This window comes from Cynocephalus volans, chromosome 1 (genome assembly GCF_027409185.1).
Source record: "Cynocephalus volans isolate mCynVol1 chromosome 1, mCynVol1.pri, whole genome shotgun sequence".
NCBI classification, from domain to species: domain Eukaryota; kingdom Metazoa; phylum Chordata; class Mammalia; order Dermoptera; family Cynocephalidae; genus Cynocephalus; species Cynocephalus volans.
Window position 1 is genome coordinate 285,862,747 of NC_084460.1, and position 26,139 is coordinate 285,888,885.

At 40.7% G+C, this 26,139-nt stretch overlaps 1 protein-coding gene across 3 annotated transcripts in view; it reads left to right on the forward strand.

Annotated features, from left to right (window-relative positions):
* Positions 1-26,139, forward strand: part of SGPP2 (sphingosine-1-phosphate phosphatase 2) — a 108,286-nt gene that overhangs the window by 70,957 nt on the left and 11,190 nt on the right. For all 3 annotated transcript variants that reach the window (XM_063080182.1, XM_063080183.1, XM_063080191.1), the window contains 2 exons: positions 6,861-7,040; positions 9,853-9,942. In XM_063080182.1, coding sequence (XP_062936252.1) covers positions 6,861-7,040; positions 9,853-9,942 — 270 coding nt within the window. The remainder of the gene's footprint in view (positions 1-6,860; positions 7,041-9,852; positions 9,943-26,139) is intronic.

Here is a 26,139-nt window from a genome sequence, read left to right on the forward strand (position 1 = left end):
TGCAATTCCCTAGTAAGATATGAGGTTGAGCATCTATAGGAATATCTTTAATGTCTTAGACCAAACTTTTCTTTTCCATTCTGTCAGACCTGGTACTTTCTTTTTTTTTTTTTTTTTAAACCTGGGGATGCTGTTTTATTGGACTAATAAAATGCAGAGAAGCTAAGTATACTTTTTGCTAATGTTTCAATTTACATTCTCTAGGAGAGCAAAAAATCTTATCCATCTTGTTCTCCATAGTATTTCCAAAACCAGCACAGTGCCTGGTCCCTAACTAGTTCATTCACTAGATATTTACTGAATATAGTGGGGCTAAATGCCTTCAAAAAGACAGGTCCACATCCTAATCCCTGGGACCTGTGAACATTACCCTTTTTGGAAAAAAACGTCCTTGCAGATGTAACTAAGTCAAAGATCTTGAGATCAGGAGATTATCCTGTATTATCCAAGTGGGCCCATCTAATGACAAGTATCATTATAAGAGAAAGGTAGAGGGAGAGCTGAGACAGACAGAATTGGAGACAGAGAGAAAAGAGGGGACTGTCACCACAGAGGCAGAGATTGGAGTGATGTGGCAACAAGTCAAAGAATACCTACAGCCACCAGAAACTGGAAGAGGCAAAGAAAGGACACTCCCCTAGAGAATCCAGAAGGAGTGGGCCCTGCTGATCCCTTGACTTCAGACTCCAAGCTCTGGGCAACCACTAATCTATTTTCTATCTGTACGTACTTGTCTATTCCAGACATTTCACGCAAATGGAATCATATGATGTGTGGTCTTTTGTGTCTGGCTTCCTAAACCTTGCATAACAGCACCTCCTTTTATATTCTAAGTATTATATTGTAATACTCATTTTACTTTCTTAAAATAAAATTTATAGGTAATGCAGCCTCCTTATATATGTCTATATTTTAAAAAATATTATGCCTTATAATAAAAATGACTTTTAAAATAAGTAAATGCTAGGGCATGTCTACATGGGAACATTTCACAGGGTAGTAGGATCATTGAACCTACTCTCCTGTTTATAAAACTGTGTCATGATGAGTGTGCCAATTACAGCAGCTCTGACCCAGGTATGCTATGTCTCAAATACAATAAGCAGCATTTCCATTGGTGACCTGATTTCCTCAAATGGTGAACAATTCTTCATAAAGTTCCAAATAAACCAAAGTTCAATAGTCCCTCAGTTCCCGGTAGTTATGGTCATGGAAACTTCAGTTGCGAGAAGATACTTGGTGTATACTTGTAAAACAGAGTTAGGCTCTCTGTTTAGAGGATTACAAATAGATTTTCACCCACTTGAATGTCTGGCAGAGCATCAAGAGTCATGTTTGACACAAAAACCAATTTTCAGAGAATGGCACTGTCCTGTGCTTTGGAAGGCTGCCAGCATCCCTGGCCTCTTCCCCTAAATGCCCATGAGGCCTGAGATCACTGGGCTAACTAAGAATGTCCTCCAGGAGACGGCACATCCCTGAGAACCAGGGGCTCAGCTCTCCTCAACTTAAACAGCACTTGCATGAACCTGATCACCTCTGGTTCCATATTCCATCACTTTCTTTTTTCTCTCTTACTTACGTAATTTCTCCTATTTGTCATTCTGCCTGTGCTTATAAACCTGTTCAACATTCTTCCATCTTAAAAAAGGAAAACATTTTAAAAATCTATCTCCCCCTTTCTGCTGCCCTACATCACACCTTTCTCTCTCTCTCACCTGATCTCCTTCTTTCCGGTCCTGATGTCCTCACCCCCACCCTACGTCCGACATGCACATCACGCCTCTGTCCAGAATCTACAAGTAGGCTGGAGATTCACTCTGCACCATCAGCCTCATCGCTGGTCCCACCCTGGACATCTCTTTCTCACATTTGAGAAAACTTTCAGCTACCTTTTGAGGTATGATTGACATACAATAAATTGCACATACTTAGCAGTTTTATACATACTATACAGTTCACCCATTTAAAACATATAATTCAACAATTTTTAGTGTATTCACAAGGTTTGCACATATTCAAAAGTACAATTTGGCACATTTTGTCATAGGTACCTATCCATGAAATCATTACACCATCAAGATGACATCTGTCAGACCCAAACATTTTCTCGTGCCCTTTTGCAGTTTCTTCTCTCCTCCCTAGCGACCATTTATCTACTTCTGTGACTATAAAGTAGTTTACATTTTAAAGAATTTTGCGTAAATGAATCATTTAGTATATACCGTTTGTTTTGTGTTTTGTTTTGGTGTGTCTTTATTCTACATAATTATTTTGAGATTATCCACGTTGTAAGCATATGCCAGTAGTTTGCTCTTTGTTTTTTTGCTGAGTAGTATTCAACTGTGTGATTATAACACAATTTATTTATCTACTCACCTGCTGATGGAAATTGAATTGTTTCCAGTTGGGACTATTACAAAAAAGCTGCCGTGAACACTCCCGTACAAGTCTTTGTGTGACATATGCTTTCTTTTTTAAATTTTTTCTTTTTCAAGTGAAAACAGTCTTTTTACTACAGCATCTAGAGATGGAAACGCAGAATGCAGTGGGATTCCCTTAGAAAAGGAGGGTCCAATCAGCAGCCCAGAGGGGTGGGCCATGACAATGCACTCAATTAAAGTACACAGTTTGCTATAAAGACAAAGCAAAGCTTCCTTTTAGTTCAAGTAAAGGTCAACATTAGTATGTTGTGCTCCCATGTTTATTGCAGTACAATTTACAATAGCCAAGATATGGAATCAACTTTAGTTCCAACAATGGATGAACGGATAAAAAAAAAAATGTGGTCTATATACACAATGGAATACTATTCAGCCATAAAAAATAATGAAATCCTGTCATGTGTAACAACATAGATGGACTTGGAGGGCATTATGTAAGGTGAAGTGAGCCAGGCACAGAAAGACAAATACCACATGACCTCACTCATTTGTGGAATCTAAAAAAAAAAAAAAAAAAAAAAAAAAGGTACTATAGAGGCAAAGAGTAGAGCAGTGGTTACAAGAGACTGGGGGTGGGGGGCAGGGAAAACGGAGAGAGATTGGCCAATGGATACAAAACTGAATTAGATAGGAGGAGTAAGTTCTGATGTACTATTGCACAGTAGGGTGGACTATGATTAACAGTTTAGTTTTATATATTCCATAATTGCTAGAGGAGAGGTTTTTGAATGTTTTTACCACAAGAAATGATAAATGCATTAGGTGATTGATACATTAACTACCCTGACCTGATTATTATACAACCTATATATATATATATCAGAACATCAGAATGTACCCCATAAATATGTATAATTACAATGTGTCAATTAAAATTTAAAACAACAAAAAAAGTAAAAGTGGAAGCATGAGGAAAAGAAGCATGGGGTGGGGGTGGACCATCTAAACAAGAACGACAAGGACGGGCAGGAAGAGGAAGCTAGAAAGAAAGACTGTCTCCTACTGATTGCTGAGCAGAACATGGTGGATAAATGAAGGCACTGAGTGAGTGCAAAGTCACCTCTCATGGGCTGGTTCCTACTGACCAGGCGGCCGCCTCTCAGAGCCTAGGAGGGTGGATTGTGTTAGTCATTAAGGTCCCCTCCCTAATTCCTAAGCAAGAGCAGCTTGGCAGCCTCCTGGGCTTCCCTGGAGTTGCCCACAGTCAACAGCATCACTGACTCCCAGGTTAGAGCTGCCCCAAGAAAACGAAGACCAGGCAGTAGTGCCAGACCATCTTGCTGCCAGCTGCCCCGCCACCGAGGGCCATGCAGTTGGTACCGTGGTCAGCTTATGTGTGTTACATGCGTGTGCCCACAGGCTCAGGAGGAGACTGCGCCCGTGTTAGCTGCACCTGAGACGGAGCTGGGCTTAGCATCAGGTGTGTGTCCTACACATGTGGTATCCCATGTCCCCACACTCAAATACTCACACAAGTATTGGTTTTGTAGGAGGGATGCATTAAACATGGAATGTCAGTAGGAAGTCAACAGGTCAACCTGCCCTGCACTGGCATCATGTTGCCACTGTGGGGGGTGACATAGGATTTCTTTCCTTGTGGGTAAATAACCTAGGAGTGGCATGGCTGGATCATATGATAAGTACACATTTAACTTTTTAAGAAACTGCCAAACTGTTCCAAAGTGGTTGTGCCATTTTGCATTTCCTGCAGGAGTGTATGAGGGTTCCGGGTGCTGCACATGCTCACCAGCAGCTGATATGGCCAGTCTTGTTGGTCTCAGCCATTCTAGAAGATGGGTAGTGGTGTGCCTTGCAGTGTAGACTCTGGTGGTCCTCACCTCTTACTAGCTCCCACTACATACCCCAGTATCACTTCTCCAAGCCTCTCCTCCTGCTGTTCTTGCCATCTGGATGTCTCCCTACCTGTCCCTCATCTTCATTTAATAAACATCTTTCTTTAACACTTGGCCCTGGTACCCTAGGCCTTCCAGGTAGAACCAGAGTCTATCTCTCTATATGCAGGTACTTCAGAAAGTTCATGGAAAGATTAGTATTTCAATTCTATTTTTCCATGAACTTTTTGAAGTACGCTTATATAGGTACCCATTGAAATCTGTGGATATATATTTTTCAAACACCTTTTTGTATTGTAATAAAACCCTCTGTTTGTGTGACTATTTTTGCTACTCAAGGGTGGTGAGCTAATGCAGAGCTTGGCATGTCATAAGTTCACTGTCACAAACAGCTATGGCAGAGACAGGACTCAGCATTGTAAGAGTGGTGCTGTTTCCTTGCAACATAAAAATGTATCTCTAACTATTTTCTCTTGTTTAAAGAGAGCTGTCATTGTGGTCATCGTTATTTGACATTTATTAATCAGAAACAATGTGTAGCTATGGTGATATTTTTAAGTGAAACGGGCAGTTGTCCTGATTTCATTAAAAAAAAAAATCTTTCAAACATAGAAGGCATAATATAAATGAAATCAAAGGAACTCATGAACATCAAAGAAATCAAACTTTGAATGAGGGTCACCCAATCAGTCTTCACTTTATGATTTTCATTTCCTGTCTCTGAGGATTTTAAATATTTTTGAGTGAACTAGGATTAGTCATTATGCTGCAACGTTGTTTATGTTGATGGAAGAGGAAGAGGCGGGGCTGGGAAATATATTTCAAGCAGGTTCTGAGAAATTCTCAGTAGTCAATAATATCTGCAAGTTTTTCAACTCCCCAGATAATAGTCAGTTAGATGTGGTTTTTACAGGTTCACAGGAGGGAGGCAGAAACATAAAAAGAGTGAGCTGGTTTCCAGGAGAGTGGTTCCTGGTAATAAGGGGATGGCAAAGAGGTTAAGTTTCAAAGTCCGATTAGAAATCGCAGCTATGGAATTTGGAATAATTGTCACTGAGGCTTTATAGCCTGTGGATTTGGCCTGCTGTGCACAGGCAGTGGTTCTTGGTTTTTAACCCAGAGCAAAGTGGCAGTGGAGCACAAAAACATGTGCAGCGCCTTCTGGGGGAATACAGGGTGTGCTGGAATAATGCTTGGAATTAACCGGCAACTAAAGAAAGCACCAGAAAGAATGTGGGAACTCCTAAAGCAATCCGGCTGACTAATCAAAATTATTTTGAAATAGTCCTTCATAGTGGGTTTTGTTCCAAAGCCAGGTAACTCCATCCATCACAAGCTAAATAAAGCCCTAGTAAGATCAATACCACCATGGTAAGATGAGAAGCTTGATGATTAAAGCCCATGGCAAAATAACCTGTGCAAAAATACAGTACAGAGCAGTGCTTCTCAAACTTTCCTGTGCACATGAATTTTCCTGGCAATCTTATAAAAATGGAGATTCTACTTCATTAGGTCCATCAATGGCCCTGAGATTCTGCATTTTAAAAGAGCTCCCAAGTGGTACTGGGGCTACCAGTCCCCAGGCCATTCTGTAAGTTGCAAAAATAGATTCTTATGTAAACATGCTGCTCTTCCCTCTTTCATAATAGACTAGGAAACTGTCCTGTAAATCTCTTTGACAAAATAAATAAGTCTGCTGTTAATAGCCCTATTCATTTTTGGAGGGTACGGACATCAAATTCTGATTTCTCTCTTCTGCTTTAAAAAAAAAAAAAAAAAAAAAAAGGAGGGAGATTTCTTCACTAATGGCCTCAGGGAAGAATCATTTGAAAAAACCCCATATGGAGTTGTCTCTATTTGGGGGTTGAAAATACCCATGCCATTAATTTTGCTGATGTTCCTAATTACCAAATGAAGTTAAATTAAATTCAGTTTGTTGCCTACATACATCAGGAGTAACAGTGGCATAAAAATTTTTAACTAGATGTTCTATAAGAACAGTCACTTTTGTGGTTAAAACTTGAAAACAAGGGCTGCCTGATTTGAATATTAGATTATTTTCAGTCCAGGATCATCTTAGGTTTGGAGGTTGCATCAGGTAGTACTTTAATGCACAGACTCTGAAGCCAGACTTTCTATGTCACTTCCAGTTCTGCCACTTACTATGTGCCTATGGACAAGTGTGCAATAGTTTACTTGTCTGTAAAATGGGTCTGCATTCTACAGGTGTTATTGTATTAAGTGAGTTAATATCTGTAACGCTCTTAGAACAGAACCTGGCACATATATGAGCTACGTAAGTGTTAAATATATAACTAAAATAAATAGTCTATGCATTAATGTCATATCTTAGGTGCTCAGTGGTCTTATAAAATCCAGAAACCCTATTCTCTTTTTTACTAACTAAAATATCATCCTACAAGACTTTCCCAATAAGTAGCTGGTCCAAGAAGAAGGAGGCTTCAGCCAACCAAGTGGGAACCTCAAAGTAAATCCACGACATTTAAAAATTCATTCATTTTCCTTATTTGGTTAGGCTTACCTCAGTCTTTTGATTTTGCAGTTGGTGATGTATATTGGTCAGGTGGCCAAGGATATCCTGAAGTGGCCCCGTCCCTCCTCCCCTCCCGTTGTGAAACTTGAAAAGAGAGCGATTGCTGAGTTTGGAATGCCTTCCACCCACGCTATGGCGGCCACGGCCATTGCCTTCACCCTCTTGATCTCGACTATGGACAGGTACCAGGTAAGGAGGCTTGATTCTTCTTCCTTCTAAGTCCCGGAGTACCTATATAAGGAGGGAGTAAAGAGAGGTTGCACTCAGAATTTTCTCTTTAAGCTGCTTTGAGGGACTATATTGCTCATGAAATAAAGACTAAGGGGAACTGAAACCTATCGAGCTGTTGATGACAATTTCCTCATCAATAAAGTGACTGTATAATTTAAATCAGGATGTGCCTGAGAGTGAAAGTGGGTAGCATGACATGGGCTGTTCCAGGTGACCAGCATCTGTCAGCTCCCCCCACCAGAGGGCATTTTCACCCTGAGCTGACTGACTAGACAGCACTTGAATCCCCGCCTCATTCTCTGTTTGCAACAGACTCGAAGAGTTTATGATCCTTGTAAATGTTCCTCCAGGGCTGAGATGATTCCAACAAATCCTTTTGCCAGACTCCCCATGGCCAGGAGCAGAAAAGAGGTGGTGCCCTAAATTAGTCTCCAAGGCTGCTGCTGCTGCTGTTTAGGGCTCAGCCATTAGAAATGACGGCTCCAAGTTTTCTAGAACTGTCTAAATGACAGGAGATTAATATATCTTGAAAATAGAAGAATTTCACTTAATATCTGCTTAAATGCCAATTATAGTAAGACTTTAGAAAGTTATAATAAAGTACTTCAAAAAGTTCATGGAAAGATTTGTATTATCTTTTTAATCTATTATTCCACAAACTATGGAAGTACCCTCTTGCTCTAATTTTGTGTTTGTTTATTTTTTTCATTTTTTTTTGAGGGAGGAGGTTGGCCATTATAGGGATCCAGCCCTGGACCTTGGTTAATTTTGTGTTTAATTTAATCAATTTTACCTTTTACCTGTTGGAAGTTTTAGATTTCATTAAATCTAGTAGTCTTGCAGGTAAATGGCAGTATCATTTTGCTCTGCCTCTCTACCCTAGAAATCCACAGACATGCCATTTTTCAGATTGTGCAGAAACAGGGGAGTCAGACTGACGTGGTTGGAAGAGGTCAGGACTAAGTATCAGGTCCTCGCTCTACTGCTTCCATCTTCTGCCTGGTCACCTGGGTTTAGACCTTTGTTTCCTAAATGGGAAGGGACAGTTATAAGAAATATATCTGACTAGATATAATCTTTTGTCATAACTTACTTAAATGTGATGCCAGGATCAAAAAATATCTGAGCCCCTCAGTACTGTCTGAATTAACTTAATACAGATTTCTGAGCTTTGTTGTACCCAATGTCAACTGCCCCAGAACGCAGTGTACCAAGCAGCAGCCCCCCTCACGGTACTCTCAGTATCCAGAGAGGTCTGTGAGTGCGCTGATGCTCCTTAGGAAGAAAGTGGCAAGAAGAAGCTGGCTGCAGGAAAATAACAATAGCCACCACCATTTATACACTCATTTTAAAGCCACTTAGTGCTGTTTAAAAAATTATTTCAGCCCACATGATGCACCAGTTTTCATAAGTTTCATGAGTTGTATTGTAAATTTCTTTCCTATTTAATTTTTAATGATAAAGATATTTAGCTATTTGAGTTACTTGCTTGTAAACCGCTCTAAATATGGTTTTATTTATATAAATATGTGTTGAGGCTAATGTCCAAACACTGTTTCCAAATACTCGTTAATCTTTAAAACCTTTCAATTAAAATCTGAGACTCGGTCAATGATAAATCTTAAGAGATGACATACACCCAGGTGTTACCGTACTCCTGTGTTACATGGGAAAGAACGAACTGGACTTGGACTCAGAAGGCTTGGCTTCTGGTTCTGACACTGTCTCTTACTGGCAGTGTGACCTTGGGCAAGTCATTTCACCTCTCTGAACCCTGTTGTGAGGATTGAATGGGTTGAATGATGAAAAAGCATTTTTGTGATAAAGTTCAATACTAATGTTATGCATTATCGTGGTTAAGGGCTTCCTTATAATAACAGAACCTACTTCACAGAGTTATGTGAAGACTAAATGAGATGGTGGCTATAAAGGGCTTTTCTAGGCTGGCCTGTGGCTCACTTAGGAGAGTGTGGTGCTGTCAACACCAAGTCAAGGGTTAAGATCCCTTACTGGTCATCTTTAAAAAAAAAATAAATAAATAAAATAGATAAATAAATAAATAAATAAATAAAGTGCTTCTCATGCTATAGACAGTGCTCTACTGTCTTAGTCCTTACCTCTATGGAACAGCATGGACGTTAGTATGTGAAGCAAGTGGATATATCTCTACGTCTCGTTTGTAAGCAGAATATCTGTGTGTTCATTATATGACTTTGCAGGAGCCAGATTCCTCCAGATGCTATTATTTCCCACCAGCAAATGTTGAGATTTATAGACATTACTTTGACATCTGTCCCTAAATCCACCCATTCTTGGTTTGGGCCCATTGCCCCTGGGTCTTCTCCAAAGGATGAGAAGTTGCTCGTTGGGACTTCCAGGTTATAGCACGGACCATCTCCCTTGCCCCTTGGCCGAATTGCTTATTTCTCAAGTTCTAATTTAAAAATAGGTAGAAATAAAAACTATTCACTCCACTACAACTGCCAGCACAGTAGTTTGGTCATGAGCCTTAAAACAAGTTCTACTATGTCTTATTTGCATGTTTATATATTGTGAAACTTCCTCCTGGAACCATATTCCTAGGCATCTTCCCCTTCTCTTCTTCCATTTCCCATTTAAAAAATGTTTTTAGATAATTAGATTGCTGGCCTAGGGAATGCAAGATTCAGATGAGCAATTACTGCTGAATGAATCCTATTCCCACCTATGACATCAAATTGTCTATGTTGAGTGTGATCTCATTTCCTTGTTTTCTCTTCTCTCCCTGTAGTATCCCTTTGTTTTAGGGCTGATGATGGCCATGGTGTTTTCCACCCTGGTGTGTCTCAGCAGGATCTACACTGGGATGCACACAGTCCTGGTAAGTCTCTGGGGTCAGGTCTTGCAGTGATGGAATAGTGTTAAGGTCATTGTGTCAGTGTGTTCCTCATATACTTATTCACAAAATCATTTGCATATGTAATTACATTTCTCATCAGGCCAATCCAATGAGTTAAGACATTATTATGTTAGGGTGCATGCATAATAACAGTAATGAAACATTAAGATAATATCAATGAGGCTGAGTTAGGCTAGACCCTCAAGACTTTGAAGATGGACTGGAACAGCAATGGAGACTCGGGTCATTTATTTTCACGTTGGTTTACTGATGATGCAGCAGGCATTGCAGAGAAAACACCTGGGGTCAAGGATGCAAATAAGCAGTTCCCCACTTTGGTCTTCACAGAGACAGGCCTGAAGTTCAAGGGTTTCTGCTGCCCTTGTCGGGTAAGGGTCCTGCCAAGTCAGAGGAGTCCAGAATCATGACTTTGCTTTGCTAAATAAAAATTATAGGAGTCCACGTTTTGGACTATGCTCCTGTGCTAGGCCCCAACAACAGACCAGACTAAAAATCAAAATGAAGTCATCACTCTTGATAAAGTTCCATGAAGCAAGCAGAAATTGAGTTGTTATCTGGCCTTCAGAGGAATGAGGAGAGAGAGAGAACAGCCTAATTTCCCAGCACAGACCAGTTTCACTGGTGTGATAACTTAGCTCCCTCTGTTTTAATCCTTATCCTGAAGTAACTTGATGTTAACCTATCAGTTATTTTTCTCTTGTCTGTCTCCCTGTCCCTGCCTTACAAGGAAGCGACCAGTCTGCTTTTTGTTCTTTGTTTCTGTTTTCTTTAGCCTCTTCTGTCTACAAAAGCAACCCCCTCTGCTAGATTCATTGGAACACTTATTCGACTTTATGAATAAAGTATTGCTTGATTCTAGAAACACAAATAAAGCCAACCGAGGTCTTTAAATTTGGTGCAATTTTGTCTTCGGATGGCTTCCTTCCACAGGCTGGAGGTGGTGGTGGGAACAGGGAGACAGATCTGCATTTAAAGGTCTGTCCACCCTTGCACCATACTAGAAATTTTTTACAGGCTGCCACAGTTAGCACAGTGAAAATTACTTGAGAATTCTGTTTCCAAGTGTGCCAGCGGCTGCCTTGAAGTTCCAGAGGGTAAAGCTGGCCGTGGTTTACCACAAGGACATTACTTACCATCATAATCGGTACAAGAAGGATTTCTTTTACAAACAAATGGGCCTTCGCCCCCTGTGTGCATCCTAACTATGAAGCTCAAACATTACTTTAGCCAAAAATTACCTTGGAGGGACTCTCCCTGGTGTCTGGTGTGGGGCATCACGGGGAAAGTGGAAGGGATGGGAGCAGAAAAGCAGAAGAAGCAGAGAGAACAGACTGAGGGAGCTCATTTGTGACAATGGGCAGAGGCCGGGAACTGAGGTAAACCCAGAGAAGGGGTGTGCAACTCCAGAGAGTGTCAGAGAGCCGCATCGCACTCTCCTCTTAAAATGCAAAGGGGGTTGCTGGAAGCAACTGGACTCAGGGCCAGGCCCTGGCGGCGGGGTGGGGTGGGGAACAGGCAAGTGAGCACAGAATTTAAGGGGTGCCAAAAAACTCAGTAATAAAGACAAATAATTTTAATGCAATATTTTTTAAAAAAATCTTTGAATTAATGCCAGAAAAAACCTATGATGAGCAAAACATGCAAATTTTAAATCTGGACAAGATCCAACCCTGTATTTGCACAACCCTGCCTCTCCAGCCTCACCTAGCCCTGGCCTGACTAGTCCTGTGTGGGTGAAAGGCTCCCAGATGCTGGAAATGCTGATAGAGCAATTAAGGGCCAGTCATACTATTCGACCTATGGAGGCATTTCCTTGCTGTCCCCATCCTGTCTGGTGGCTGCTGAGAGGAAGGGGAGAAGAGGAGGAGAACATTCTTGATTTGCTACACCACTGCTTCGCATTACAAAGAGGCTCTCTCCAAACACGTTTATAGACTGCAATATGGAGTTAAGGAGAACTCTCGGGTGTTTCGGCATTTCTTTTATCTGGGGCTACTTTATAATTTCCATAGGTTTCCATACAAAAGGATCTCGGGAACTCAGGTTAAAATTAAAAGCAAAGTAAACAGGAGAATGTGGAGCTATAGACATGAATAAAGAGCACAGAAAACCCACCTCAATAAAAATATAGCTAATTTTTTTCTTTTTACAATGGGTTGTAGGGATGGAGAAGTAGAGACCTGTGGGAAGACAGAGGAGACCTCTCAGGCAGGTGTAAGGAACGGCTACAGCCCCCATTTCTGGAGCATCTATCCCAGAAGAAACTGGAACGAGGGGCCACAGCAGCTATTCCCCTACCCGCATCCAGCTCTACTACTGTTGGGGCCCAGGGCTGCCTTCGCAATCATAGTTTTATTTTATAAAGATCTTAGACTTGGGCTCAGGCCCAGGTATGAGTCAGGCTGTAGGACCAGAGCATGGCCCAGGGTATGATGGTGCATGACTTGTAGTAGCAGAAGGGAATGAGTGGTTTTAATAGTAGGGTAGAGTTAAACTAGGGATTCAGAATTTTTATTCAGCAGCAACTTGATAAGCTTCTACAGGCTTGGAGCTAGATCTGGGAGATATTGAGATAAATGAACCTACCCCACCCTCCTGGGTCTGCATGTCTGTGGAAGGAGACAGACGTATAAGCTGCTGATTACTTGTGATGAATCCTGTAATTAGCGTGGAGCAGCTGGATGGATCTGACTAAGGTAACACGTGCATTCCCCAGACCCCTCACAGTCTCTGGGGACTGCCATGTGTCATGGCTCTCAACCCTAGCTGCATGTTCAAATCCCATGGGAAGCTTTTAAAAAACATCTCTGGAGATATTTGTACGCCCGGTTCAGAGCAACTTTAGTCACAACAGCCAAAAAGTGGAAGCAACCCAAGGGTTCATCAACAGGTGAGTGGATGAACAAAATGTGTGATATACATACAATGAAATATTATTCAGCCTTGAAAAGGAAGGAGGTTCTGACACATGCTACAACCTAGATAAACCTGGAAGACATTCTGCTAAGTGAAGTGAACCAGTCACAAAAGGACAGATGTTCTATTATTTCACTTATATAAGGTACCCAGGGTAGTCAATTTCATAGAGACAGAAAGTAGAAATGGTGGTTGCCAAGGACTGGGGGAAGGGGCAAATGGGGAGTTATCGTTTAATGTGTATAGAGTTTCAGTTTTGCAAGATGAAGTGAGTTTTGGAGATGGATGCTGGTGATGGTGGCACAGTAATGTAATTGTTCTTGATACCACTGTATACTTTCAAATGGTTAAGATGGTCAATTTTATGTTATCTGTGTTTTATTACTATGTCTATATGCAGGGTCTTCAAAAGTTCATGGAAATATTAGTATCTTTTAATTCTGTTTTTCCATGAAGTTTTTGAAGTACCCTTGTATCTGCATCTATATCTGTATCTGTCTTTCTGTCTGTCTATATCTGGAGGTGAGTCCTAGGTTTTGGTATTTTTTCAGAGCTCCCTGGTTGATTTTAATGTGCAGCCAGGGTTGAGAGTCATTGACTGGATCCAGGAAGATAATCCTCTGGCGTGGGCCATGGGCCTGCACCTGAGCAAGGCTGGGGTGGCAGGTGGAAGGAAGGTGGAGACATGCTGTGCAGGCACCTACCATGCCCACACCATGTGCCACGCTGATGGCAGACAGCTGTGATGCTGGCAGAGCATACAGTCGTCATTCAGGCAGCTGCCTGCTTTGTGTAAGTGGTTCTCTGTTCAGAAGCAAGAAGAGCAATTCATTGAGGGAAACAATTTTCTTATCTCACCCATTAAGAAATCTTCCCATCACAGGCAATTTGCTCCATGTCAAGGCTTTGCTGACAGGCTGCAGCCAGATTCCTGGACAGGCTGGCGGGAAGTGTGGGGAGGCACTAAACGTGCAGGGTGGTGTCAGTGTCTCACCAAACCAGCTCTGGCCCCGCCTCAGGGAAGGGTTTCTCCACCTATCGAAGTGCCCAAGCAAGAAACTCGGGCGACACCCTGGCTCCTCCCTTCCCACGCCTCTATCACCCAAGTCATCACCATGCAGTCATTTCTGCCTCTTAGCATATCTCAATGCCATTGTCATGCCACTGCCAGGATGTCACTTCCAAATCTGATCATACCACTACATGCACGGGAGAGAAGCTTCTCTATCTCCTGCTAGACATGAGTGGTGACACAGATAGCCCAGCCCCTGCTGGGAGCGGCAGCCACTTGGGGACTTTAAGGGAATTGACCTTTGAAAGAAGTCATCACTGTTCATGCAAAATGTGGAAATAAAACACTGAGGCTCTGATGACATCACTCAGCTGCTGATGATACCATGCGTGGGGCCGCCCTACCTCTGGGCTTGCCATTTAAGGTAAAAGAAAGTTCCTGATTGCTCAAGCCAGGTGTCTCAGTAGGTAGAATAATTTTTTAAAAAGCATTATACATGCCACAATGATTTACAGAAACAGTTTTTTGGTGTATAATTTCATGTTCTCTTGGTCTGAAGAATAAACCAATAGCAGGCAGCTGAAAGAAAAGAGAGAGACAGCATGTAGAATGTCTTGGAAGAACTAGGGTGGCTCATGGAATTCAAGACAGGGTCAAACAACTAAGGCCCAGTAAGGACCAGAAGCAGGGTGGCTCTGTGGAGTGTCGTATTCTTCCCTTTTGAGTGCCACTGTTCACATAGGCCAGCTCCTGACAACTCCTCCCTCAGATCAAAACTCTAATGTATGGACGTGAGACTTTGGTTGGACTGGCACTATCCTTGGACCAGTGAACCTTGGCAGGGGGACAGGGTCACAGAGCAGAAATGGGCCCCTGGGAGCCACCCCTGGGTCTTCAATGGCAGTGTTCTGAGAACAGGGTCTAGGAAGAGTCCGACAACTTCACCACAATTGAACGCCCCCAAATGTCCAATGGTTACCGTCCGTATTAGTCAGGACTTCTTGATGCAAAGAACAGACAGCAGCTCGAACTAGTTAAGCTTGAAGGGAACTTTATTGGTTTTTATAACGACAGTATAAGGAGGTCAGAGATGCAGTCGGCCTTTGGGAGAGTGGGACCCAAAGTCTTGACCTTCATCAGAAGGTCCCCCATACCATTCTTTCCCAGGCTCATCTCTGCATCTCTCTGCATGGTGGGTTCATGCTCTCAGGCTGCTACTCTTCCTGAGGCTAGACCCAGGGAGCTGTGGGCTTAAATTCTGGAGAGTTTCAGGAAAGATCTCTAATTGGCCTCACCTAGACAGTGATTCCACTTCTGCAGCAAATGCTGTCCAAGGGATGCCAAGGACTGAAATTGGACCAGCTGGGTCAGGAGCCAGCCTGTGCGAGCAGGGGCTGGGATTGGCAACAAGGATTAGGGTTAGGATTGACATGCGGGAGGGGAAGTCCTACAAAATAAAGTGCCTCCTGTTACCAGAAGAAGAGGGCAGACAAAGCCCCAGTGATACTCTTTCTACAGCAACATCATGGCATTTTTTCCTACTCTTTTGAAGACTCGAAAACTGGGCATAAAATTGTATTTGTGGGGCTGGCCAGTTAGCTCATTTGGTAGAGCATGGTGCTGAAAATACCAAAGTCAAGGGTTCGAATCCCTTTACCAACCAGCCACAGGGGAAAAGATAAATCAAGACAGCTGTTCATAACTATATTTGTGATACCCTAAATTATTCAACTTACCCAGAAATGATTTTAAGTCATTTGACAGATAAAGCAATCATCTCAGATATATTAACGGTAAAATTCGCCAGAATATTTGTTGTTATATTAGTGAATATGTGAAACATGGGTAAACAGTGAATGGTTGTTCTATTATTCTGAGCTTGAATTAGTTGAAGTGCTGCTGTGTTTTATTGTCCCTAAACTGTTTGATCTGTAGATAATTATATAGATATTTTATTTGCTTACTCATTTACTTCTCCTGCTAAGTATTGCTTTAGTTTTGGTTGAAGTTGGAGTATGTTGAAAAGACTTTTCAAATATTAAATTATCTGTGGGCCATACAAAATAGTGACAGGATTTGTACTAGAGCATTTTGGGTGTATTTTTTCAAGTTGTTTTAGCCACTTTTAAAAAAAAAACTTACTTCAAACTGCCTTACTTAATATGGAGGGAAAAGCCTATTGTAATAGAAATTATACGCTACCAAGCCTTGCTTTTTGTTGTACCCTGTTGGTTGAGTTAATTACTGAGATAAAAAGGGAATTTGGTATGTTGCCGAGCGTCACTTACCATGTTATTATGCCTATTTTCTCTCTACCCTGAAGAGAAATATTTTTACCCTTTTGTAAAAATAGAGAATTATTTCTGGTTTCAAAAGTAATGAATACTCATGGTAAAACATTCATCCCCTCTTATTTTTAAAATTGGGTGTTTTTTTTTTTTTTTTGAACTTCTGCATAGGAGAAGTTTAGATAGCCATTACTGGGGGTGATATAAAGGGAAATTAAAGCCATTTTATGCTTCTGTATTAGTGGAATCAAAATTAAGGCTTAGCACAATTTCCAGTAAGAACTGCTTGTGGTATCAATTTCTAATAACAAACACAGGCAAATTAATTTTTTATTTCCTTTCCCAGCACTGTCCAAAAAGCTACACCTGGGACGTAGTTTTCGTCCATTCTGTAAGTGTGGGGAGAAGAGGCTATGCACTTGCTCTAAATCTAGGAGGGGAGCTGGAATGAGTCTTTCATCCCATAAAAGATGTACAGAGATGGAAGGTGGTCAGGGCCCCAGAATTATGCAGAGATCAGAGGTCCCTGCATGGCAGTAAGCCAAAATCTAAAGGGTTGAAGCAGGCCCAGACTGACAGTGGGTCAGTTTGCTTCACACAGAAGCCACTTACATCCTTCCTGCTGTGGCAGAAACAGGTTGGCCTCTTACATTCTGTGGTCTGGCATCTCAGAGGCTGTTCCAGTGTGGAACGTTGTCAGACCTGAAGGAGTGTGATAATCAACCGACAATTAGCCTGACTGGGAAGGGAAGATGGTGCTGATGGCTGGGCAGCCCAATGGGCTGGTACTGCAGCTGCAGAGATAAGTCCACAGGGCTTGAGACGGGTAGTCGGGGTAGCTATTAGGAAACAGGTAGTTTATGTCAGTGAGAAAGTGTTGCTTTGCCTCTCACAGATTTGTCAGCCCTTGTCCCCTGGGTGATGGAGCTGCCAAAGATTACTCAAAGGCCATCTCTTCTGAGCAGTGAGAAGCCCAGAAAAGGGGTTAATCTCCCAGAACCCTCAAGAGAGAGGCATTCCTTCCATCTGGGAAATTAACCCTGAATTGGGGTTCTCTTCCTGCATTTATTCTCTAGACCAGGAGGTTACAGGACAAGAACAGAGGTGGGGTTTTTGCTAAGTACAGTTTAACAAGTTTAACAATAGAAGCTGGTAACATTCAGTAAGACAAGCAAGGTGACATTCTATAATGCAATTAAGTCAATCTACTAACAAATCTTGATTTTAGCAAACATTCTCAATATCTTTGCATATCAATCCATAACCTGTCTTTGAGCCAGCAACCTTGCTGTGTTACAATTCTTTATCTTACAACAGAGACTATATAGCCTGGGGAAAATTTCCTGTCCTTTGCAAGGTCAATATTTGAAACTGCAAGGCTTTGGAAAACCAGGCCCTGTGAAGTAAATTTGTTTTATGCATACTCCACATCTCCCCCTGTTTTATTTATTTAAAAGAAAAAACAAAAGCTATAGATTAGGTTTTCACAGTTAAGACAAAAGCATTTAAAGCAAAGTTGGTATCATTTAGCATGGCAAGTCCTTTTAACAGCCTTAGCAGGAATCCATAGCAGGCCTGTGGGTGAGAGAACAGATGCATACCCTCTCCCCTGTGTTAAGAATTCAACAGTTCTCAACCACTGTGTTCCCATAGGCAGGTGACAGAATAAAACCAATGGTCTAGGTCTCTTTTTAGGAAGTATAAAGTGTCGTTCTGTGGCTGTTAATTTTGGGGAGTTACAATTTTAAAAGTTTAGCGTAAACAGAGCTTTAAAGACCTGTCCATGAGAGGCCAGTCCTATATCTATATTACCCCTCCTTTGTTTACCTATTTGAGATTTAGGAAGGCCATTAGCTCTTTTAGCAATTGCTTGGCCAGTGGGGTTAAATGGGATTCCTGTGACATGTTTAATGTTCCAGTTGTCACAGAATACTTGAAAGATTTTGGAGGTGTACACCAGTGCATTATCTGTTTTAATTTGATTTGGAATCCCCATGGTGGCAAAGGCAGAAAGCTTACGCACCCTGATGAAAAGGCAGAAAGCTTAGCCAAAGCTTATGCACCCTGATGAAAAAACTGATGAGAATCAATAGCTTTCTGTAAAACATTATTACACATAACAAAGTGATCAGCGATATCATTTCCAATTGATAAAGGGCCAGGAAGACCAGAATGAGAATGCGTGTGAGTTACATAGAAAGGATGATGTCTTTTTTGAATAAGTTTTTGTAAATGTCAAAACATTTCAAATAAAAGAAAATCATTTCCCTCGTGGATAGATGCATCTTGAATTACCTGTAGACTCCAACTACGTAGGCAGATTCAGCTACTAAATTAAGTGGTTGATTGTAAAAATGTTGTAAAGCCGCAATGGCAGCTGCCAATTCAGCCCTTTGAGTGGACTTATGATGGATAGTAACAAAATGTTTCCAGATTCCCTGTTCCTGATCTGCCAGAACCATCAGTAAACACAGTTAGCACTTGAGGGAGGGGAATAGGGGATAAACAGGATTTTAATTGCATGGGCAGTATTCCGAGTCCTTGTAAAATTTTATCATGGGGTAATGAAAATTGTATCTTACCAACAAAAGCAGCCATAGTTATCAGTAAAGACTGACTGTTCAAGGGCAGTGTAAAAATCAGTTTTAGGAAGACCAGGATTAATAATATCAGGATCATACCCAGTAAGTACTTGACAACGGTGTCTTCCCCTGCTGAGTAAATGAATACGTTGTTCTAATTTAGTACATAATTTCTTTTTTGTTGATGGGGTAAGATAAGCCATTCAGTGTCTCCTATTTGAGGAAGAAATAGGCAAAGCAAACCTGCGGGACTATGTGGGGTGTTTAACATAATGAAATGAGTGACTTGAGATTTAACAATATGTGTTAATTGTCTGGAATGTAAAAAGGATTCAATCTGTTTTAAATCTAAATTTTGCTTCTTCAGATAAGTAATGAGGGGAGGACAGATCAGGGTCTCCCTTTAAGGTAGTAAACAAATGTTGTAACTGATAAGTAGGAGCACCCACAGAAGGGTGGAGCCAGTTAATATGGCCAAGTAGTTTTTGTAAATCATGTAGAGTAAAAGGCTCCTCAACATGGAAAGATAGATTTTGTGGCCGTGTACTTCTCTGAGTGATTAAAAAACAAAGGTATGTCCAAGGCTCCTTTTTTTGAATTTTTTCTGGAGCTGCTTGTAAAGCAGTATTATTAACTTGTTGGATTAAATGTAAGTAAATTTGTGATAGCAGTTCTGGATAGTCCCATCATGAGTACCATATTCAGACTAATGGATGAATCTTGTCAAATCTGACTCAATAAAGTCAAATACAATATCAGGGGCGAGGCCACTTTGCCTCCACCAGAAAGCCTCCTACAAGGGCGCTTCAAAAATTTCATGGAAAAAATACAATTAAAAGATAATGTGAGTCTTTCCATGAAATTTTTGAAGACCCCTTGTATGTTCTTCTTATTGTCTCATAAATCATTCAGAAAAATTAGAAAAAAATGTAAGTGAATACTTACGTAAACTGAAAATAGAAAAAGACCTTTCTGGGTATGATATTAAATGTATAATCCAGAAAAGAAAAGATTAGAAGAGTTGATTAGAGAAGATTAGAAGAGTACATATGATTTTTTAAAAACCTTTGCATATAAAAAAAACTGGAAGTCATCTTTAAAACCATAAATGTAATAATTGGTGATAGGCAAAGGATTAATATAAGGAATCAATAAGCAAAGCTGAGCGTATCAATAGACAGGAACAGGCAGTTCCTAAAGGAAGAAATAAAAATATCCCATAAATATAAGGAAACAATTCTACCTGTACTTCTAGAAGTATAATAAAAGTAATAAAAGTAATATAAATAAAAGTGAGAGACCATTTTTTAAATTTTTGCCTGTGAGATTGGTAACAAAAGAATGATGGCCCATGTCAATAAGGGATTGAATAAAGGGACATTCTTGGGGCTGACTGGTTAGCTCAGCTGTTTAGAGTGCGGTATTACACTACCAAGGTCAAGGGTTCAGATCCCTGTATTGTCTGGCTGCCAAAAAATGGGGGGGGGGGGATTCTTATAAAGGGACATTTTAATGCAATATGTATCAAAAGCAGTAAAATGTGTGACGCATACCTTTCAACCTAGGAATCCTTTCTAAAAATTTGCCCTAAAGAATAATGGAACAACTACATACAGACCCTTGAATGAGGTTATAGTGCAACAAGGGAAACAGTCTCATGTGTAACAATAAGGACTTAAACAATTAAATAAATTATATATGAAGATCTGGAACAATATTCAGCTCTATAATATTATGTAATTAAATATTTATTGATGTAACAGCTTTATTTCTAATCTCTAAAAACTGGAGACAACCCAATACCCTTCAACTGGTGAATGAATAAACAAACCATGGTACATTTATTCAACGGTTGCTACTCGGCAATAACGAGGAGTAGGCTACTGCATGCAGCACATTGGGTGGTTTGCTTTGAATTACGCTAAATGCAAGAGGCCAACTCGGCTACATACGGTTTGATTCAATTTCTGTGACATCTGGAAAAGGCAAAGCTATAGTGATGGAGAAAGATCAGTGGTTCCCAGAAGTTGGGGTGGTGGGAGGACTTGTCCAGAAAAGGGCAGCATGAAAGAATTTGGGGGGGATAATGCAACTGCTTGTTGCGGTCGTTACCTGATTGCGCATTTGTCAAAACTCATAGAACTGTACACCCAAAAGAGTGAATTTTATTTAAAAATTAAATTGTATTCCTAAATAGGAGAGAAAGGGATAGGAATAGAGAGGTCATTTGTCAAAGAATAATCAATAAGGGCTAAAATAGACTTTAATGAAAAAAAGTTTTTGTAATAAATCTGACACAATGTATCATTGAGTGAAAAAACCAGGGTGCACCTCTCTGTTGCATTTTCTACAGTGTTCCATAAAACAGTACCCATGAGATTCTATGCTGAGAAAAAAAGGGATGCCTCAGACAGTTTGTGACAAGACTTCTGCCCCCTGCTCAACGCAATGCACAATTGTATATAAAAGTTCTTAAGTATTTTGAAATCAAAGAAACTGGTTTGACATTGCTCAGCCAAGGCTGTGTGCTCAAGCAGAAAATAGAATCTGCTCTAGATATCTTAAACCAAATCGAATTTAATATACGGAATGGGGTGCTTACAAAATGTTGGAAGGGCTTGATGAGTAGAGAGGCCGTTGCTTTTGCTGCGGCACTGTGGGCACCACTACCAGGATCTCCACCTTCCGCCTCCCATGTCTCAGCACTCACCAACCAGATGACCAGGCACTGGGCTGTGTTCAGCTGCTGCAGCTGCCCTAGTTGCTCCTAGAAAACTGGGAGCTGGTGACTAGACACTGGAATCTCAATCCTGCTGCTGCAACTCACATTTCCATGACTTTGCCAGGTCACAGGAACAGCAGGAGGAGATGGCTTTCACCTCTGTTTCACCTTCCAGACCCTGTAAGAGGTCACCTAACTGGAGAAACTTCATTTCCACGCGAGCCTAGGGAATGCAGCTTTTATCTTTCCAATATCTCCGGTTCAGCTGGGAGGTGGGAATGGATACAGGGTGCCAGGTGATCACATCCATCACACTTTGAGGCCCCCTTTTCCCATTAACATCTAGTCTCTTCTCAGCATACTATGGGAACCATTGTTTAGGATAATTTCCTACAAATGGGCATCTTCGGGAAAATGATATGCACAATTTACCAACAGAAAAGACTAGAATGTGAATGTCCTGATGTTTGTTTCTTTTATTGTTAAATATAAATATTTCTATTTCAATAGATAAAAGGACATTTAAGAGATTTTCATTCAAAGTCACTTAGGTCATATTGCATTTTAGTGTAAAAATATCGGTTTATTAGCAGGAAGAGCAAGCTAGGATACTGGCATATGGTTGGTTATATTCATGTCTGTCTGTCCCATTAGATTGCCAGTCCTTTGAGGGTAACAGTCTTATTTTCTTTACCTTTGCATACCTCCTCCCCACAGTTCCCAGCAGAGAGCCTAACAGTAATGCCCAGTAAATGTCAAGTAGATTGCAATAGATATCATCTGTCATCTGTTGATAAATCTATTTTTTTCTTGCTTATTTCTTTGTACTTTATTGAGTCAGATTCAACAAGACTCATCCATTAGTCTGAATATGGTATTCATCATGGGAACTCAGGCCAGATCATACATCTAATTTGTTTTCCAACATTATTTTCTTTTGCCTGTAGGAATAAACTTTAACTTGTGAAAAATGTAACAGAAGTGTCAAGCAACAGCAAATACCGTGCAAGCATAGACGCTTGCTTTTGTGCTTCTAGAAGTTCCTGACCTTAGTGTGGCAGGTGTAGTGATGTGTAAGACAGAACCATGGAGCAGTGGGTAGCAGCACGAGGCTTTGGGGCTTCTTGGGTGACGAGTTCTTGAGAGAGGGGAGACTCCTGGCATTTCCATTAGTCTATTTGTCTATCTTCATGCCAATACCACTCTCTTATTTACTGTAGCTTTGCAATAAGTATGCATTGATGTCAGGTAGTGAAAGTCTTCCAACCTTGTTCTTCCAAATTATCTTTGCTTCTCTTGGCCCTTTGTATTTTTATATAAATTTTGGAATCAGCCTGTTATTTTCTCCAGTGCTGGACTTTTCATTAAGATTAAATTGAATCTATAGATCAATTTGGGAGAACTGGCATCTTTTGCAACGTTGAGTATCCCAATACGTGGGCGCAGTGTATCCCTCTATTTAGGTCGTGGATTTATCTCAGTAATGTTGTAGTTTTCTGTGTAGAGGGCTTGCATATCATATTTAGATGTATTCCTGAATATTTGACCTGCTAGGCAGCATTCTAAGTGCTTTACCTATGTTAACTACTTCACAGGGTAGTTAACAGCAGCCCTGTTATATGAGGGATGTATTACTATTATCCCATTTTTACAGATGAGGTACAGAGAGATTAGGTAACCAAGTTTATGTAGTTGGTAAAAAACTGAACTGAGGTTTAAAACCAAGCAGTCTGACTTTAGAAATGCATGCTTTTAATTACCAGTCTCTGTTATACCTCCAGGATGTTCACAAATGCATTTACTAGCAAAAAGGAAAACACACTAAGTGTCCATTGGTCAGATCTAGTTAAATAAAGTATGGTATTTCCATAGAGTGGGAAATTATACAGCCCTTAAAATAATATAGTTCTGTTATTATGGAAAGGTGTCTGTGATATATTTATTGCTAATAAAAAAAAGCAGGTCACAGAACAGCTTGTACAGTATGGGGCCACTGGTTGTCAAATCGTGTGTGTGCTTGGAGGGGTGGGGGTTTAGTTATAGACAAAGGGCTCTGAAATGCATTGTTAGTGGTGAGCCTGACTTGTTATTACAAAACAATAGAGCTATTTTCGTTTAGTGGACAGAGACTATGTCTTATTCTCCCTCTATCCAAGTATATTTATTGGTAAATAATAACCAATTAAAAATAAAAGCACATGATAGCTATTGAATGATTGAATAAATAATTATTTGAGCTCTATTATTATTTACTTGAGGATTTCCTAGAGGAGAAGGAAGATTTTAGACCTTACTGTGATGAAAGATAACTTTACTTCTTCCATTGGGTACTTGTATTTCTTATGATCTCTGTCCTTGAGCTGTGTTTTTTAAATGGAACAATACTTAACATGGATTTTGGCAATCAAACAAATACATAGATCTCAAAGAGGTTATGTCTTTTGTCCTTTTATTGTTTGGGAATCAATTTTAAAATTCACAAAACATTGATTTTCAAAAATCCTCTTCATGGGCCGACCCCGTGGCGCACTCAGGAGAGTGCGTGGCTGGGAGTGCAGCAGCTCTCCCGCCACAGGTTCGGATCCTATATAGGGATGGCCGGTGCGCTCACTGGCTGAGCGCGGTGCGGGCGACACCAAGCCAAGGGTTGTGATCCCCTTACTGGTCACAAATAAGACAAAAAAAAAAAAAAAATCCTCTTCATCATTGCAACCCTACTTCCCAAATGCGATTGAAAAAGGGAACCAAGTTCTCAAAATAATTAACATCCACCCTTCCCTTTTCTGTGGTGTTGCTTCAAAATGAGATACTTTACCTTACAGAGTTTAGAGAATTGAGCTGGACCGAATTGCCTGTGGAGAGTAATAGCAGTATCTAGCCAGTCACAAAAGGGCAAAAGGACTGTTTATCCATCACAGCCATAAAACTGCCTGAGAACTGGTCTCATTACCGAAATATGTCCTGCTGGTGATCTGATGAACACTAATTGGGGTGCAGCAGACAGACATAGAAGAGTGAGGTAGCTGGCTTACATCTATGCTCTGAAAATCAGCTAAACGCCTAGAACTGAATTTTAATTTCAAAACATTACTGAGGTGTGTGTTTATGTGTGTCTGTGGGAATGTTCCTTAAAACATGCTCACTTGGGAAAGGAAGTAAACGCTTCATGTATCATAAGTTTAAATGCACCCAGGGTTTCCTGAAAGTGCTGTGATTTGTTTGATTTTTTTAAAGCCCTGACACATGCATAAAATTATTCCATGTGCATACGTCTACGGCATAGTTTGGTTTCCACACCACACTACTGAGCTCTCACCACATTAGTGAAAACAAAGGGTCACCCAAGTGCCATAATCTTGTACCTCATTTCATCTTTGACCTCACTTTTCCATTATGATAAGTTAAGTGACTGTACCTTCTTCTCACTTGACACATCCTTAATGACAAGGAAGTGACAATCTCTGCAATTGAGATTGTATAGCCTTATCAAAGAGAGAACATGGCCATATCTGACTTCACTAGAACAGTCTGCAAAAGAAGACTGATATTTTAAAAATTTCTAGTAATGTCCAGTTTTCAATATGGTAGAGGGGTACAAAGTATTCCCTCAGGGATCTCTGCTTTTGCACAGGGAGCCAGGCCTTAGGGTACAAGCCGCCATTCCCCAGGGTCAGTGACAAAACACTGGAATAGATTTACTTTTCCTCTAAATGTGAACACCCTTGTCACCAGGTCTACAAAGAATTTTCAGATCTTTCTCTTGTTGCACTTCTTTGCACACAAGAATTTCTACATCAGAATATCACTTTAGGACTTGCAAAGACTACAGTATCACTTTCAAGTACAGCACTAATGTAATTCAGTTTTTATTCTTTTATGCATGTTTCAGAAACGCACACTGGAAACTCTGGCATGCCATGTGCAGCATGAAAAGCCCACGTTGGCCTCTGTGATTTAGTGAGGTGAGATGGTCTCCACTCTTCACCAGTATGATCCTTGACCAGTGGCCTCAGCAGTACCTAGGAGCTGGCTAGAAATGCAGACTCTCAGGGCCCACCTGGACCTATTGAACGAGAACCTGCATTTTAATGAGATTCCCAGTGGATTTGAATGCAAAATACAGTTTGAAAAGCACTGAAATAGTCTACTCACATGTCCCAGCAAATACGGTGACAGTGTGAATTAAATTTCAACCTGCGTGGGCCTGCTTAACAATTATATTGCAGTGAACATGACTCTCTTCTGTTCTCTCGTTGCTCAGAGGCCCCTGTGCCCATGCAGATTTGAGAAAAATGGCTTAAATGTTTGACAGTGTCTTTTGTGTGTTCTAGTAGATTGCCCTTCCCTGTACTTGCCATTCTTGAAAGCTTCTTAGAAGTTGTCAAAGATGATGTTATAACCTGCTCGGAAGCTTGTTTGATCTAGTGCCATAATCCTATTGACCTGCCAAACCCTGTGATTCATTATAGTTAGTTCATATTAATGTGAATTATGGGTGGGGAAACTTTGTCTGTTTTATGAAGACCTACTGTTTGGACTTTTTAGAGCCTGTGAAGCCAACATGCACAAGTGAACACTTCCTAAATCATGCTGCATGTGAAATAAAATTTAGAAATATATAGACCCAAATATCTTTCT